At 42.8% G+C, this 18,619-nt stretch overlaps 1 protein-coding gene across 1 annotated transcript in view; it reads right to left on the bottom strand.

The window, feature by feature from the left end:
* The window catches only part of LOC137351384 (mucin-16-like), a 59,358-nt gene that overhangs the window by 33,313 nt on the left and 7,426 nt on the right, over nucleotides 1–18,619 (bottom strand). The window contains exons 3-14 of the mRNA XM_068015826.1: nucleotides 15,712–15,881; nucleotides 15,516–15,542; nucleotides 13,905–14,059; nucleotides 13,753–13,820; nucleotides 11,283–11,452; nucleotides 11,081–11,107; nucleotides 10,308–10,462; nucleotides 10,141–10,208; nucleotides 2,718–2,887; nucleotides 2,514–2,540; nucleotides 961–1,115; nucleotides 806–873 (exon numbers count right to left, since the gene is read on the bottom strand). Coding sequence (XP_067871927.1) covers nucleotides 806–873; nucleotides 961–1,115; nucleotides 2,514–2,540; nucleotides 2,718–2,887; nucleotides 10,141–10,208; nucleotides 10,308–10,462; nucleotides 11,081–11,107; nucleotides 11,283–11,452; nucleotides 13,753–13,820; nucleotides 13,905–14,059; nucleotides 15,516–15,542; nucleotides 15,712–15,881 — 1,260 coding nt within the window. The remainder of the gene's footprint in view (nucleotides 1–805; nucleotides 874–960; nucleotides 1,116–2,513; nucleotides 2,541–2,717; nucleotides 2,888–10,140; nucleotides 10,209–10,307; nucleotides 10,463–11,080; nucleotides 11,108–11,282; nucleotides 11,453–13,752; nucleotides 13,821–13,904; nucleotides 14,060–15,515; nucleotides 15,543–15,711; nucleotides 15,882–18,619) is intronic.

Here is an 18,619-nt window from a genome sequence, read left to right as displayed (position 1 = left end):
GGGTACCTTGTGTTATAAGGCGTCCTCCCTGCCACTGGTAAGACCCCAGCAGCGGCCGGAAGAGGCCCTTAATTGGCCGTTAATAGGCCACTTTAGGGGCTCAATTGGCTACTGGATAGGAAAGCCATCATCGGCCTATCCTGCCCCCAGGAAGATTGCTTGGCGACAGGCCCTCTGCTCCCCGCCACCCATCGTGATACTCCGTGCCCCCCTCCTCCAACCCCGCCTCAGGGGCCTACATAAAATCCCGGCCAATAGCGCAATTCTAAAGAGTGTGCAGCGACAGAAGGACCTGGGAGTGAATGCACATATATCTTTGAAGGTGTCAGGACATATTGAGAGAGTGGTCAGCAAAACATATGGGATCTTGTGCTTCATAAATAGAGATAAAAAAAAGAAATGCTGGAAATACTCAGCAGTTCTGGCAGCATCTGTGGAGAGAGAAGCAGAGTTAACGTTTCAGGTCAGTGACCCTTCTTCAGAACTGACAAATATTTCAATAGGATATCTTCACTAGAAACATTGAATGGATCAGTGCCCTATTACAGGAGACTGTCATGGGTCCTTGTTCAGGAAAATCTATCTATTAATCTATGTAGTGATTTACATCTCAAACCCCTGTGCAGTGAGCTGTGGGAAAATAAATTAAACTGCAATAATATTAATGATCTGATCACAGAAAAAACAATCAGTATTCTGTAGAATAAATGGAATTTTTTTTAACCATTTCAACAATTTTGTAATATTAAGTAGTTTACTAAACTATTAACTAGTCTTAAAACAGTTTAATGTCAACACTCATTACCTGAAAGATCGAACCCTACAGCTTGAAAATGTTCTGTTGATATTGCTGTTGGTAAACAGCTTGTTCAACTGAAGGAAAGGAACAGTCACAGTTTTAGTGATAAATATGTCATTAATTAAAGACACATATTTGTAATAATTAAATTGTCAACTGACCTGGAAAGCAATAATATTTGATGCAGATTTGTACAGTACAGAACTGGAATCTTGTAGACTTGCTGTTAGGGCCAGGTTAGTTATAATGAAGGTCACATTAAAATCAAAGGGCTTTGTTTGCAGGTTTGGAGTTGTGCTCACAATTGGTAATATTGCTATCAGGAAAGATCAGAAAAGTATTAAATTGAGAATAAAACATCTCTTTGATTGCATAAGTTGTATTGAAGACAAAATAAACCAGGAATATAGAAACCACAGCAGAATATTTCAAGCTGGAGTTTGGGCTTTTTGAGATGGAGTGACACCACTCATTCAGAGGACTATCCAGCAATGTTTGCTATCACGTATGCAATCGAACAGCAACTACCTTACCAAGTGATCATGCAACAGTTTATGTAGAAATTTGTCCTGATTTTGTTCAGTCTCTCATTGGTTTGGAGTCTTCTGCTTTTAGATTTGGGCTACAGGTCTAGTTCTAAGTACAAACTGCTGCTCCTGTTCTAGTTGCGCACTGCTTTGGTATCAGTCTGTTAATATGACTCACAGAGGGAGACAGGATGACACAGCACACACAGGGAAGGAATTTTATGCTCTCCACCATGTCAGGTTTGGAGGTGGGGAGAGCACATAATAGGGCGGGTTGGTGGCAGTGGGGGCACCCTGTCACCTTCCCACCTCCATGCAAATTAAGTCCTGGGTGGGAAGGCCTGTGAACGGCCTCCCCGCCCTCCACCATTGAGGCCTTAAAGTGGGCAATTAATGCCCAATTAAGGGCCTCATCCCATCGCCGGCAGAATTAGCCCAGCAGGGGGTGGGCCTGTCACTGCATGGAGAGCACAACAGGCAAACCCATGTGGGTTGTTTGCTGGCTCCAGGTGGCGGGGGTTGGGGGGGGTGGTGGGTCCTTCGTTAAAAGGCACAGTACCTGAACAAGGGATCTGGCATTGGGAAGGGAGGGGCCCACTGAGAGCCACACACCGCCCTGGCTGCCGATCCCCCTAAAAACCCCTCTCCCGCGACCCCCAGCCTGCAAAGCCCCTCCCACTGTGACTTAACTATGGCCTGGTTCCAGGGCCTTCGGGAAGTGCTCCCCGGCAGCAGCCTCTGCGGTGGTGCTGCTCAGTTAAAGAGCTGCTGGCCTCTGATTGGCTGACAGCTCTCAGTAGGCGGGACTTCTGTCACTGGGGTCCTTGATCCTGGGGAAGGCCCGCCGCTGTCCACTTAAGTGCGTAATTGGCACTTGATTTGGCGGGCCTTCCCCAGAGGAGGCGACGCAGGGCTCTCGCCACTGCTTTTGCCAGTGGTCAAGAACCCCGTTGACAAGACAAAATCCCAGCCAGGATCACTGGTTGAAACTTCAAAAATTCTCAATTCAATGAGCACAACTAAATGGTTTACAGGAATAGGAAAATCTATTGGCCCTAAACATGAAACATTGCATCCCAAATAATTTTGGCAATATATAAATAGGGTTTAATCGGGAATTTCCTTTGTGTTTCCCAATGTAATAAAAGGAAATGTTAAAGAAACACAGAAACAGAAACCATACTCACTGGATGAAGGAGCTGTTTCATGGTAACCTGAAAAATCAATAGCATGTGTTTTCTATGAAATGAGTCAGGTGGAAAGTCATCATTAAAGAATGAAATAAAATTCATGGTTTTGGTTTAATCATTCTCAATTTGATTAGATTAACACATTCAAGTTGATAGAATGGAATGTTACAGGACAGAATATCTCCTTTAAATGTTAAATACCATTTACGTAGAGGCTGTTATTGTCTAATGAATATGTTCCTAAAGTGGAGATGCTGTTTGTGTTGTCTCTGAACTCGTGGTACACAGTAACTTTGTTAACTTCCTCAGGAATAGAATCATTTCTGAAAGTGCAGACTGCGTTCACACTAGTGTCCTCAATATTTGCTGGGCTGTAAAGTAAACAGATATACAACTAAATGAATCAGAAAACTTGATTTGAAATTCTTGTAAGAGTCCTAAGCTTTCATGGGGGTGTGTGCAAATGTTTAAAATATTGGGGCTGAAATTCTTCAATGTGTTATAACTAAAATGCATGTCAGCTGTGTGTTAAAGTGAATAGGTTTAAAGTAAGCAGAATTTATTCATGCTGATTGAGTGACTGTTGAAAATTCAATATGTACATTGAAATTCCTTTGTCCCGGGATATTGTTCAAAATTATGCATTAATTTCCTATAACATTGGTGTTTTAGTATTGACATGGCATCAGCAAATTTCTGTTTATGTTCCCACAATTCATCCCAAACCAAATCTATTTAACACATGGGGCTGAATTTTCTGGCGGGCATCAGGACCACAACGTCAGGATCATATGGGTATCCTGAGACAGCACGTGTCATCAGGGCTCCCGGCGGTGCAACCTTAAGGGAGGAAGCCTCCTAATTGGCCACCTCCATGTTTGCTGTCCTATTAAGGACAACTAGCAGGTTCCTGAGGCAGGAGGCTCAAACTGAGGGCCACCAACCCCAGTGGGAGAGTTGGAAAGGCTGAGGCAGAAATGCAATTGTGAGGGTGCCTCAGTATGGAAACTCTCTCGGACACCTTCTGTAAATTTGAAAATGAAGAGGCCCACACCTGGTAGGGACAATGTTGTGGAGGGGGCCTCTCCACAGGATTTTTGCTGCAGCTGCAGCCTTTCATCTGGCAGCTCCTTCATTGGGGCATGGAGCCTCTGTCTCTGACGGCCCCCCTCTTCCCCTCCCCCCCTCAGCCTGCCACTGGATGGATGCTTCCAAGGAGCTACCAGGCTCCACATCCAATGGTAAGGGGAGTGGGGGCACACCATCCCTTTCAAAAAATAGCCCCTAATTGGGGCCTTATTTGGCCTAATTGGCTGCCCATCTCTGGGAAGCAGCCTACCAATTTTGTTCCCAGCCCACCCCAGGACAATTCCACCAGAGGCATCGGGGAGCCATTCTGACGTGGTTTCCTTCTATTTTCCCAGTCCCCCTCCCCTCCAAACCTGTCTCCACACTGTTGGGAAAATTAAGCCCATAAAGCTGATAACACATTTTTGGTTCACTTACTGAGTTAAATATCAATTCAAGATGACTGTGCAAAGTCATTCATACTTTACATCTCACCCACTTTGTATTAATGATATGCACAATAAAAGTGGATTCAAACAAGTGGAGAGAGTTGGCAGAATTCCAATATGGAACAGAACAGAAGAGATTTTAAAAAGTGAATTAACAGTTAATTTGAGTAACAGCATATTATTTTTCAGCTGGGCCTTCTGGACTTAACATTGGGTGCGACAACTTTAGATCATACCCTCTGCCCCCATTTTGGTTTTTTTTTGCTGGTTCAGTTTTTTCTCTTGTTTCTTTCATAACCCCTTTACTTTGTGTTTGGGTGCCTGCTATCCTGCCATTCAAATCTCATCTAGAGACAGCTTCTGTTTCTTTACTTGTATCATTACCACTCCCTTTGGCTTTGTACCATGAAACCTTTTGTAATTTAGTTTGTCTTGCCCTCCATCTTATCACCGACCTTCCCTTTTGTTCTTCTTTACACACTAACCGCCCCCCCCCCCCCACCCCCTTCACTTGCTCAAATCCTATTACATTGCTAACTTTTGTCAGTTTTGATGAAAGGTCACAGACTTGAAACATTAACTCTTTTTCTCTCTCCACAGATTTTGTCAGACCTGCTCAGCATTCCCAGCATTTTCTGTTTTCATTTCAGATTTCCAGTGTCTGCAGTATTTTGCTTTTGTATTAAATGTTTTAGTCTCTACTGTGGCATTGGTCCATCAGTAAATGTTATCTTCTTGAAGATGTTGAAAGAGGTAGAGAAGAAATAAAAATGGCCACAGAGTTCTAAAGCCAAAACAGGATAACTGCTGGAACCCATAACCCCCAGGTGGCAGAGCATCCATGACCTCACTGAGGCTCGCTGTGTAAGGTGGATTTTCAAAGTAGCAGTGGGTGAATTGCACCTTCTCCAGGAAACTGACTTGCAGATGTGTCTACTATGAGGAATTGTAATAGTGGAAATGCTATTGAACTTTTTGCCACAGGCTGCTTTTGTGACGTGGCTGGAGACTTGGTAAAGATCAGTAGATTTGTAGTTCACAACTACGTTGCCCAGATCACAAATTGACCTGATGGTGAATGTATTAAAATCAGTCACAACTTACAGTGAAGAAGTGGCTAAAGGGTTATTCAATGTATTTCCAGGTCATAAGCTTTCATTAACTCCTCTGATGTTGTCATTCAAGCACATTGCAACCAACGACACAGGCAGAAAGAGGTAGAAGCCTGCTACCCGACCCGAACCCGACGGGACTCGACGACATGTGTCGGGTTCGGGTCGGGTCGGGCCCATCTTCCGGGGCCGGCTGTCGGGCTCGGGTCGGGTCAGGCCAGACGCACACAGTAACTGCTCTGCTGGTAAGTATTAAAAATAAAAAACTTACCTGAGCTGGGAGTCCGGCACAAAACTGAGTCTGTGCAGTGAACGAGTGATGTCACTATGACGTCTCGCGCATGCGCTGCAGCTTCTGTCAGGAAGGTAAGTAAAGGGATGGTCGGGTCGGGCTTGGGTCAGGCCGAGTAGTGGCGGGTTTGGGTCAGGTCGAGCTCAGGGCAAAATCGGAGGGACTCGGGCTGGGTCCGGCCCGGGCCCACTGTGGTTCAGTCAGGTTTGGGTCGTGTTCTTTTTCACGACCTAAAGCAGGCCTCTGGAAAGAGGGATGTGGTCTTGCAGTCAGAATTTAGGGAGCTAGGTAAGAAATTAGCAAGCAGGACCTCAAAAGTAGTAATCTCTGGATTATATCCAGTGCCACGTGCAAGTGAATATAGAAATAGAAGGATAAGACAGATAAATGCGTGGCTGGAAAGGTGGTGCTGGAGGGAGGACTTCAGATTCCTGGGACATTGGGACTGGCTCTGGGGGAAATGGGACCTGTACAGGCCAGATGGGTTGCACCTGAACAGAGCCAGGACTGAGTTCCTTGTGGGATGTTTTGCTAGTGCTGTTGGGGAGGGTTTTATCTAGTTTGGCAGGGGGATGGGGACCTGAGGGTAGACTCAGTTGGGACAAAATCAGAAATTAATGTGGAAGGTGGAAAATTAATGGATGAGTCTGGAAGACAGAGGAAACGAAGGATAGAAAATTAAAAAAAAGTTTGGCAGTGCTCAACGGTATCTATTTCAATGCAAGGAGTATAGCAAATAAAGCAGATGAGCTGAAGGCACAGATAGACACAGGGCAGTATGATATCATGTTTATAACAGAAACATGGCTTAAGGAGGGACAGAAATGGCATCTCAACATTCCTGGTTACAGGGTTTTCAGACGCGATAGGGAAGGGGATAAAAAAGGAGGGGGAGTGGCAATTTCGGTCAAGGAAACTATTACAGCTGTGAGGAGGGATGATATGTTGGAAGGTTCATCAAATGAGGCCATATGGAATGAGCTAAGGAACAAAAAAGAGGCAACCACACTGCTGGGAGTGTACTATAGACCCCCAAACAGTCAGAGGGAGATAGAAGAGCAGATATGTAGGCAAATCTCTGAGAAGTGCAAGAACAACAGGGTAGTAATAGTAGGGAATTTTAACTACCCCAGTATTAACTGGGATAATTTTAGTGTGAAAGGAATTGAGAGAGTAGCATTCAGGAGAACGTTTTTGCCCAGTATGTAGTAAGTCCATCAAGAGAGGCCACAGTTTTAGACTTAGTTTTAGGAAATGAAGATGGGCAGGTGGAAGGAGTGGCAGTGGGAGAGCATTTTGGTGGTAGTGATCATAATTCAGTCAGTTTTAAGATAATTATGGAAAAGGACAGAGACAGAATGGGACTTAGAGTTCTCAATTGGGGCAAGGCTGATTTTACTAAACTAAGGAGTGATTTAACGAAAGTGGACTTGAAACAGCTACTTGAAGATAAATCAATGTCAGAACAGTGGAAGGCATTCAAAGGGGAGATTCAAGGGGTTCAGAGTAAAGATGTTCCCACAAAGAAAAGGGTGAGATGGCCAAATCTAGAGCCCCATGGATGTCAAGGTACCTACAGGGTAAGATAAGGCAGAAAAGAAAAGCTTACATAAAAGCAAAATACTGCAGATGCTGGAAATCTGAAATAAAAACAAGAAATACTGGAAATACTCAGCAGGTCTGGCAGCATCTATGGAGAGAGAAGCAGAGTTAACGTTTCAGGTCAGTGTCCCTTCTTCAGAACTGACAAATATCCGAAATATAAAAGATTTTAAGCAAGTTAGGCGGGGGGTGGGGAAAGAGATAACAAAAGAGAAGGTGTAGTTAGGACAAGGTCACAGAGAATAACTGACCAGGAGGTCATGGAACAAAGACAAACTGTATGTTAATGGTATGCTGAAAGACAAAGCGTTAGTACAGAGAGGGTGTGAATAGACTGTAAAGCACAAAGCACTCCAAGCACAACATTAAAAAAATTTGAAAAAAACAGGAACAGTGGGTAGGCACAGTAGAAACAAACTAAACACACTAAAAAACCTAAAATAAAATAAAAAATAAAAAATAATTAAACATAAAAAGGGGGGGGGCCCATCATGCTCTGAAATTATTGAATTCAATGTTCAGTCCCGCAGGCTGTAGCATGCCTAATCGGTAAATGAGATGCTGTTCCTCGAGCTTGTGTTGATGTTCGCTGGATCACTGCAGCAATCCCAGGACAGAGATGTGAGCATGAGAGCAGGGGGGGTGCGGGGGTGTTGAAATGGCCAGCAACCGGAAGCTCAGGGTCATGCTTACGGACTGAGTGGCGGTGTTCCGCAAAACAGTCACCCAATCAGCGTTTGGACTCCCCAATATAGAGGAGACCACATTGTGAGCGGCGAATAAGAAAAGCTTATGTCTGACACCAAAAACTCAATACTACAAAAAGCCAGGAGGAGTATAGAAAGTGGAGGGGTGAAATCAAAAAGGAAATTAAGAAAGCAAAGAGAGGGCATGAAATAATATTGGCAAGCAAAATTAAAGTGAACCCAAAGATGTTTTATCAATACATGAAGGTAAGAAGATAACTAAGGAGAGAGTAGGGCCCATAAAAGACCAAAATGGTAACCTATGTGTAGGAGCGGAAGATATTGGTATGGTTCTTAATGAATACTTTGCGTCTGTCTTCACAAAAGACAATGCAGATACTGTGCTTAAGGAGGAAGAGTGTGAAGTTCTAGATGTGATAAACATAGGGCAAAAAGAGGAAGTATTAATGGGATTAGCATCCTTGAAAGTTGATAAGTCACCAGCGCTAGATGAAATGTATCTTAGGCTGTTAAAAGGAGCAAGAGAGGAAATAACAGAGGATCTGACCATCATTTTCCAGTCCTTTCTGGATACAGGTGTGGTGCCAAAGGATTGGAGAATTGCTAACGTTGTACCTCTGTTTAAAAAGGGAGCGAAGTATAGACCGAATAATTACAGGCCAGTCAGTCTAACCTCAGTAGCGAGCAAAATATTGGAATCTATTCTGAGAGACGGAATAAACTGTCACTTAGAAAGGCACAGGTTAATCAAGGATAGTCATCATGGATTTGTTAAGGGAAGATCTTGTCTGACCAACTTGATTGAATTTTTTGAAGAAGTAACAAGGAAGATAGATGAGGGTAGTGCAGTTGATATGGTCTACATGGATTTTAGCAAGGCTTTTGATAAGGCCCCACATGGCAGACTGGTTAAAAATAATAAAATCCCATGGGATCCAGGGAAATGCAGCAAGGCAGATACGAAATTGGCAGGAAACAAAGGATAATTGTTGACGGCTGTTTTAGTGACTGGAGGGCTGTTTCCAGTGGCGTTCCGCAGGGCTCCGTACTGGGTCCCCTGCTTTTTGTGGTATATATTAATGATTTGGACGTAAGTGTAGGGGGCATAATCAAGAATTTTGCAGATGACACAAAGATTGGCCATGTGGTAGATAGCAAGGAGAATTGCTGTAGGCTGCAGGAAGATGTTGATAGTTTAGTCAGATGGGCAGAAAAGTGGCAAATGGAATTCAATTTGGAGAAGTGTGAGGTGTTGCATTTGGAGAGGTCAAACAAGGCAAAGGAATGCACGACTAATGGGAAAAAACTGAGAAGTGTAGAGGAAGTGAGGGACCTTGGAGTGAATGTCCACAGATCCCTGAAGGTAGCAACACAGGTCGATAAGGTGGTTAAGGAGGCATATGGAATCCTTTCCTTTATTAGCTGAGGTATAGCATACAAGAGCAGGGAGGTTATGCTGGAACTGTATAACTCATTGATCAGGCCGCAACTTGAGTACTGTGTGCAGTTCTGGTCACCTCATTATAGAAAGGATGTAATTGCACTAGAGAGGGTACAGAGGAGATTCACGAGGATGTTGCCAGGATTGGAAAAATGCAGTTATGAGGAAAGATTGGATAGTCTGGGGTTGTTTTCCTCAGAACAGAGAAAGCTGAGGGGAATTCTGATTGAAATGTACAAAATTTTGAGGGACCTGGATAGAGTGGAGGTGAAGGGTCTATTCACCTGAGCAGAGAGGTCAGTGATGAGGGGGCATAGATTTAAAGTGATTGTTAGAAAAATTAGAGGTAAGATGAGGAAAAACTTTTTCACCCAGAGGGTGGTGATGGTCTGGAACTCACTGTCTGAAAGGGTAGTTGAGGCAGAGACCCTCAACTCATTCAAAAGGAGTCTGGATATGCACCTCAAGTGCCGTAAGCTGCAGGGCTACGGACCAAATGCTGGAAGGTGGGATTAGAATAGGTGGATCATTTTTCGGCTGGCACAGACACGATGAGCCAAGTGGCCTCTTTCTGTGCCTTAAACTTTCTATGATTTTATGTGTACAGTACAAATGCTTCCAACAAAAGAAAATCAGTCCACTTGAGGAACATGCAAATGTGTGACTACTGCCAAAGCATTCATTATCTTAGCTTGCAGAAAAAATAGAGGGCAAAAATGTACATTCCTGAGAGTGTTTATAAAAACATGTCAGAAAGGAATTTTTATAGACATCTAACAGGAACAAATTAAACTTAAATATTAATGATCTGATCGTAGAACCAACAATAAGAATTCTGTAGAATAACTGAAAAATTTTACCTTTTTAACATTTATGCAATATCAAATAGTTTATTAAACATTGAAGCAATCTTGAAGCATATACTGCTGAGGTTTAATGTCAACATTCCTTACCTGAAAGAGCGAACTCTGCAGCTTGAGAATGTTCTGTTGATATCACTGTTTGTGAACAGATTGTTCAACTAAAGGAAAGGAACAGCCACAGTTTTAGAGACAAATGTAATACAATTAATTAAAATACTTATTTTAACATATTTGTAATAATTAAATTGTCAACTGACCTGGAAAGCAATAATATTTGATGCAGATTTGTGCAGTACAGAACTGGAATCTTGCAGACTTGCAGTCAGGGCCAGGTTAGTTATAATGAAGGTCACATTAAAATCGAAGGGCTTTGTTTGCAAGTTTGGCGTTGTGCTCACAATGGGTAATATTGCTATCAAGAAACATTAGAAAAGTATTAAATTGAGAATAAAACATCTATGTGACTGCATCTATTGTATTGATGACAGTGGATGCGAAATAAACCAATATAGAACTCACAGCAGAATATTCCAAGCTGGAGTTAGAGCGTTATGAGGTTTGGTGAGGCCTCAATTTTTTTGCATCATGTATGCAATTGTACAGAAACTGCCCTAACCAGTGATCTGCAGCAGATTGCTTATTTCTGTATGAAATATTCCTGTTTTTGTTTAGTCTCTCATTGGCTTTGAGTTTCCTACTTATTTTTAAATTTGGGCCACAGATCTAATTCCAAATACAAACTGTTGCTCCTGTTCACAGCTTTGCTATCAGCCTATCTATGTAACTATTAGAGGGAGACAGGATGACACACAGGATCTCTGGTTGAAACTTCAAAAATTCTAAATTCCAAGAGTTTAACTGAATGGCCAAACAGCAATACGAAAATCTATTAACCCTAAACATAAAACATTACATCCCAAATATATTTTGACAATATAAATAAAATGGGTTTAATCCAGAATTTCCTCTGTGTTACCAACTGTAACAAAAGGAAGTGATAAAGAAACACAGAAATGGAAACCATACTCACTGGATGACGGAACTGTTTCATGGTAACCTGAAAATCAATAGCAAGTGTTTTCTATGAAATGAGCCTGGTGGAAAGTCATCATTTAAAAGAGAAATAAAATTCACGTGTTTGGTTTAAACATTCTCAATTTGATCAGATTAATACATTCAAGTTGAAGAATAGAATGTAGTGGAACAGAATATCTCCTTGAAATGCTAAGTACCATTTACGTAGAGGCTGTTATTGTCCAGTGAATATATTCCTAAGGTGGAGATGCTGTTTGTGTTGTCTCTGAACCTGTGGTATACTGTAACTTTATTAACTTCCTGAGGTGTGGAATCATTTCTGAAAGTGCAGACTGCATTCACGCTGGTGTCCTTAATATTTGCCAGGCTGTAAAATAAATAGATATACAACTAAGTGAATCAGAAACTATAATTTGAAATGCAAGTAAGAGCCCTAAGCTTTCAGGGTGTGTGTGCAAAATGTTAACATATTGTGGCCTAAGTTCATCAATGTGGTATATCTAATATTTATGTCAGCTGTGTGTTAAAGTGAAAACAGGATTTAATCATGCTAATTGACTGACCGTTGAAAATTTAGGGCTGGATTTTACCAAGCCTCGACGTCATGATCTGTGACGGGGAGGGCCTGAAGATGGCTCCGGATGAGGCCCCCCATCCTCCCAACAGTGTTGGGGCTCCATGGTGACCCCCCTTGCCACTGGGTGATGGGACCACAATTTAAATATGCAAATGATTAAAATTAATGAATTTACATACAATTGCCTCCAATTTTGAGGGCCCGGCACAATCTTTAGTGTGGCCACTGGCACTCCAGCGCCTTCAGATCCCCGTCCAGGGAAACGCAGCACCCTGATGGGGAGGGGGGAGGAGGTAAGTTTGTCAGTGGGGGTTGGGGTGGGGACAAGGTCAAATAAACATAATGTGTGTCGGGGATGGTGGGAAGGGTTGAACCTTAAACTTTGTGCAGTTTGGGGGAGAGGTCAGATGTTAAAGGTAAGGGTTTTTTTGGGCGGTAAGGAAAAATAGTTATTGTGATTGTTATTGGAGGGTGGGAAAGGGTGTTAGAATTTTATTTATTTAATTTTGGGGGTTAGGACTTTCAAAATTGAAATTTGGTGGCAGGGCTGCTTTAAAAATGGCACCAGCGCCTACGCGCAGGCAGCTGATGCCATTGCCAGGGACGGACAGCCTGCCCCCTCCACGAGATTGGTGGGGGTGGGGGGTGGTGGTGTGAGCCACCCTGGCTATTTAAATGAGCCACCATGCTTGAGATTGCGGCTGCTCTTTGGCATGCGGGCTACCATTTTTTGAGCTTGCCACTGAGATTGGCAGCAGGCCCTTGAAATCCAGCCCTTAATATGTACAATGAAAATCCTTTGTGCAGTAATATCAATTGTTTAAAATAGTGCGTTAATTGCTCCTACCACTAGTTTGTTAGTATTGACAAGACATTAGCACATTTCAGCTATCATTCCCACAATTTGTCTCAAAATCAAAGCTATTTAACACAAAGAGCTGGTAACAAGTTTTCGGTTCATTAATGAATTGTTATACGTCAATTCATGGTGACTGTGCAAAGTCATTCGTACATTCCATCTCACCCACTTTGTACTAATGATGCCTACTGTAAAATTGTGTTTAAACCAGTGGAGAGAGTTAGCAGAGTTCCAATATCTAACAGAGCAGAAGAGATTATAAAAAGCGAGTTAATTGTTTTAGTCTTTACAGTGGTATTGGTGCATTAGTAAACATTATTTTCTTGAATATGTTGAAAGAGGTAGAGAAGAAATAAAAATGGCCACAGAGTTCTAAAGCCAAAACAGGATAACTGCTAGAACCCATAACCCCCAGGTGGCAGAGCATTCATGACCTCACTGAGGCTCGCTGTGTAAGGTGGATTTTCAAAGTAGCAATAGGCAAATTGTGTGTTCTCCAGGAGGCTATTCCACAGCTCAGGAGAAACATTAGTGATTCTACTATAGAAACTATAATACTGCAGATGCTATTTAATTTTTTGCCATAGGCCGCATTCCGCGACATAGCAGGAGACTCAGCAAAGATCAGTAGATTTGTGGTTCACAGCTACATTGGCCAGGTCAAAAACTGACTTGATGGTGAATGTATTAAAATCAGTCACAGCTTACAAATGAAGAAGTGGCTAAAGGGTCATTCAGTATTTTACAGGGACATAAGGTGCCATTAACTCCACTAATGTTGTCATTCAAGCTCAGGTGTAAGGTCTGAATATTTTCAACAACAGAAAAGCAAGCCTTTTGGGGAACATGCAAATGTTATGTCACCACTGCCAAATCATTCATTAGCTTAGCCTGCAAAAACAGTAGCGAGCAAAGATGTACGTTCCCGAGAGTGTTCATAAAAAATGGCAGAAATTATAACTCCTCTAATATGTCTATGTTCAAGTATCTGTGACCGATTGATATTTTTGAGTCTTTGCTCAGGAAAATGTTTTTGCTCTATGCAGTGATTTGAATTTCACACCTCAGAGAGGTTGGTTGTTTGGTGAACTAAACCCTTGCTGCTTCAGAATTCTGTATCGTAACTGGAAAATGTTACCATTGTAACATTTATGCAATATGAAGTAGTGTATGAAACATTATAGTAATGGTGAAACAGATACTGCTGAGGTTTAATGTTAACATTCCTTACCTGAAAGAGTGAACTCTGCAGCTTGAGAATGTTCTGTTGATATTGCTGTTTGCAAACAGCTTGTTCAACTGAAGCAAAGGAACAGTCACAGTTTTAGAGACAAATATCATATAATTAAATACATATTTGTAATAATTAAGTTATCAACTGACCTGATAAGCAATAATATTTGATGCAGATTTGTACAGTACAGAACTGGGATCGTGTAGATTTGGTGTCAGGCCCAGGTTAGTAATCATGAAGGTCACATTAAAATCAAAGGGCTTTGTTTGCAGGTTTGGAGTTGTGTTCACAATGGATGATATTGCTATCAAGAAACACAAGAAGGCATTAAATTGGCTATAAAACATCTCTGTGACTGCATCATTTGTTTTAAAGACAGTAGAGGCTAAATAAACCAAGAATATAGAAAACAAGTTTGAGTTAGAGCTTTATGAGGTTTGTTGAGACCTCTCACTCAAAGGCTGTCCAACAACATTTTCTGTCAAGTATGTAATTGGACAGAAACCGGCCTAACCAGTGATCATGCAGCAGTTTGCTGATTTCTGTATGAAATAGTTCTGTTCTTGTTTAGTCTCTCATTGGCTTGGAGTCTTCTCATTCTTAAATTTGGGCTCCAGGACTTATTCTATACACAAACTGTTGCTTCTGTTCTAGTTGTTCATAGCTTTGGTATAAGTCCATCAATATAACTTGCAGAGAGAGACAGGATGACATAGCACACAGAGGGGGCTGAATTATATAAGGCACAAGAACAATGGCGGTCTGCTTGTGCGGGCCGCATGCCAAAGAGCCGCTGCGATTCCAAGTCTCATTTAAATAGCCAGGCATGCTGCAACCTTCCCCGCCCCCGATCATGTGGAGGGACGGGCTGTCAGTCTCCGGAAATGGCATCAGCTGCCTGTGCACAGGCGTTGACACCATTTTTAAAGGGCTGTTAGCCCTACCAGTAAAATTAAATATTTAAAGAAACATTAAATGAAAGAAAATAAAAACATTTCTTTTGCCCCACTGCCACCCTCCCATATCAATGAAATTAATTATTTGCCCTTTCTCCCCAAAAAACACTTACCTTCAGAATGAGACCTTCCCCCAACCCCTCCCAAACTGCACAAACTTTCAACTATTACCCTTCCCACTGTCCCCTACAGCTGTGACGTTTATTTGACCCCATTCCCCACCCCCGTCACACTGATAAACGTACCTTCTCCACCCTCCCCACCAGTGTTGCGCCTCGTTTTCCCAGGTGGGGATCCGAAGCCGCGGTAGTGCCAGCCACTGGGATGAAGATTGCGGCGGCATTTTAGGAGGTGACGGGAAAATCATTAATGCAGGTATGTAAATTAATTTGAATATTTAAATTACGGTCCTGTTGCCAAGCGGCAGGGGGGCGTGGGGTGGTGCCACAATGAAGCCTCGCCACCACCGGCAATATCGGGACGGGTCCTGCCGGCATTGAGGTCCGTGGCGGGCCTCGTCCAGGGCAATTTTCATGTCCCCCGGCCCCGTATCACAACAGATCCCGACTTTGAGGCCTCTATAAAATCCAGCCCAGGATCTCGGGCTGAAACTTCAAAAATTCTAAATTCCAAGCTTTTAACTGAATGGTCAAACAGGAATACAAAAATCTAATAACTCTACACATGAAACATTGCATCCCAAATATATTTGACAATATGGATAAAACGGGTTTAATCAAGAATTTCCTCTGTGTTACCAACTGTAATAAAAGGAAATAATAAAGAAGCAGACAGACTACTTACTGGATGAAGGAGCTGTTTCATGGTAACCTGAAAAATCAATAGCATGTGTTTTCTATAAAATGAGGCATGTGGAAATCATCATTAAAGAGTGGAACAAAATTCATAGGTTTGGTTTAATCAGCGTAATCAGATTAACACATTCAAGTTGATAGAATGGAATGTTGAGAACAGAAGATCTCTATTAAATGCTAAATACCATTTACGTAAAGGCTGTTATTGTCCAATGAATATGTTCCTAAGGTGGAGATGCTCTTCGTGTTGTCTCTGAACTCGTGGTACACGGTAACTTTATTAACATCCCATGGATTAGAATCATTTCTGAAAGTGCAGACTGCGTCCACACTGGTGTCTTCTATATTTCCTGGGCTGTAAAATAAAAAGACATACAACTAAGTGAATCAGAAAACATAAACTGAAATTCTAGACAGTGCCCGAAGCTTTCATGGCTGTGTGTGCAAAATGTTAATATACTGCGGTCAGATTTCCTCAATGTGGTATATCTAATATTTTTGTCTCCTGTATATTAAAGTGAATAGGTTTAAATTAAAAGGGATTTAATTATGGTGATTGATTGACTGTTGAACATTTAATGTGTACATTGAAATTTCTTTGTCCAGGATATTATTTGTTTAAAATAGTGCAGTAATAGCCCATAACACTGGTATGTTTGTATTCACAAAGCATCATTCCCTATTTGCTTATGTTCTCAGTATCAAATCTGTTCAATCCATAAAGCTGATAACAGGTTTTTGGTGTATAACCTATCCTGAGTGGCGTGAAACAGGGCTGTGTTCTCGCACCTACACTGTTTGGGATTTTCTTCTCCCTGCTGCTCTCACATGCGTTCAAGTCTTCAGAAGAAGGAATTTTCCTCCACACAAGATCAGGGGGCAGGTTGTTCAACCTTGCCCGTCTAAGAGCGAAGACCAAAGTACGGAAAGTCCTCATCAGGGAACTCCTCTTTGCTGACGATGCTGCTTTAACATCTCACACTGAAGTGTGTCTGCAGAGTCTCATCATCAGGTTTGCGGCTGCCTGCAACAAATTTGGCCTAACCATCAGCCTCAAGAAAACAAACATCATGGGACAGGATGTCAGAAATGCTCCATCCATCAATATCAGCGACCATGCTCTGGAAGTGGTTCAAGAGTTCACCTACCTAGGCTCAACTATCACCAGTGACCTGTCTCTCGATGCAGAAATCAACAAGTGCATGGGAAAGGCTTCCAATGCTCTGTCCAGACTGGCCAAGAGAGTGTGGGAAAATGGTGCACTGACACGGAACACAAAAGTCCGAGTGTATCAAGCCTGTGTCCTCAGTACCTTGCTCTATGGCAGCGAGGCCTGGACAACGTATGTCAGCCAAGAGCGACGTCTCAATTCATTCCATCTTCGCTGCCTCCGGAGAATCCTTGGCATCAGGTGGTAGGACCGTATCTCCAACACAGAAGTCCTCGAGGCAGCCAACATCCCCAGCTTATACACATTACTGAGTCAGCGGCGCTTGAGATGGCTTGGCCATGTGAGCCGCATGGAAGATGGCAGGATCCCCAAAGACACATTGTACAGCAAGCTCACCACTGGTATCAGACCCACTGGCCGTCCATGTTTCCGCTTTAAAGGCGTCTGCAAACGCGACATGAAGTCCTGTGACATTGATCACAAGTTGTGGGAGTCAGTTGCCAGCGATCGCCAGAGCTGGCGGGCAGCCATAAAGGTGGGGCTAAAGTGTGGCGAGTCGAAGAGACTTAGCAGTTGGCAGGAAAAAAGACAGAAGCGCAAGGGGAGAGCCAACCGTGTAACAGCCCCGACACACAATTTTTTCTGCAGCACCTGTGGAAGAGTCTGTCACTCTAATATTGGCCTTTATAGCCACTCCAGGCGCTGCTCCACAAACCACTGACCACCTCCAGTCGCTTACCCATTGTCTCTTGAGACAAGGAGGCCAAAGAAGAAGAAGAGTTAAACCTCAGTTCAAGGTGACTGTGTAAAATCATTCATACTTTCCATCTCACCCACTTTGTATTAATGACACCCTGTAAAAGTTGGTTTAAACCATGGAGAGAATTGACAGAGTTTGGAACACAGCAGAAGAGACTGTAAAAACTGAGTTAATTGTTTTAGTCTTACAGTGGCTTTGGTGCATCAATGAAACATTATTTTCTTGGAGATGTTGGAGGAAGTGGAGGAGAAACAAATGGGGGAATTTTAACCTGGAGGAACACATGGGGTTGGTAAGGAGTTGAATCTGGCAAAAGTGTGAGCACATCGGGAAGCTGGCTCCAACACGCTGACTTCTGCATTTCGCAATAGGCATTCGGCTGAATGCGAGCTATCCCCCAGGGAGAGGCAAATTGTCAGTGAACATATATTACTACTCAATTAGAAAGATATTGACGTGGGTTTTGCACATTAACTTCATTTCCCACACTTCCTGGAACTCGCCAGTGAAAGCAAGGTGAGAATACAACAGCAATTGGGGGTGCTGAGGCCACAACAGGGAAAGATGCTAAGTACTCAATGCTCACAGTTGCTTTCTTGCCTGCTTGTGTGAAAGGGTTTGTTCACAGTAATTACAATTACAGGTTACTTTACACACTTTGGAGGCTTCATCTACATTTTGGAGGTTTGACAGTCTGATCTGTACTTTGGAGCTGTGATCTGTCTCATCAGCTAGATGTTGCTCATGCTGTGTTAGATTTGACTTTAGATGAGGACCAAAATGATGAACAGAAGCAGCAATACCAACAGTCTGCTGCTCACAGACCTGCAGTTCCATAGGAGAGAGGTGATCAGCAGCTTGCAGGAGGACATACCTGGCACACACAGTTTGCAGGCAGTGGGTAAGCTTCCTTGGCATTTGTCTCAGTGTCTCAGGGGTCTCTGGGTGTCCCGCCAGGTATGGTAGACATGTGCATCCTGCTAGAACAAGGCCTGCAGCCAACTGGACCTGCTGGTCACATTTTAGCAGTGGCTGTCAAAGTCACCATTGCCCTCAACTTATTTGCCTCTGGATCCTCCCAGGATCTGCCGATGACATTTGCACATTTTGCAGCCTATGGAACACAGGCTAGTTTGCCAGGGGCTGCTGATTATGTCAACTT

The sequence above is a fragment of the Heterodontus francisci genome, chromosome 36 (assembly GCF_036365525.1).
Source record: "Heterodontus francisci isolate sHetFra1 chromosome 36, sHetFra1.hap1, whole genome shotgun sequence".
Classification (NCBI taxonomy): domain Eukaryota; kingdom Metazoa; phylum Chordata; class Chondrichthyes; order Heterodontiformes; family Heterodontidae; genus Heterodontus; species Heterodontus francisci.
This window is presented reverse-complemented; position numbering and strand designations above follow the sequence as displayed.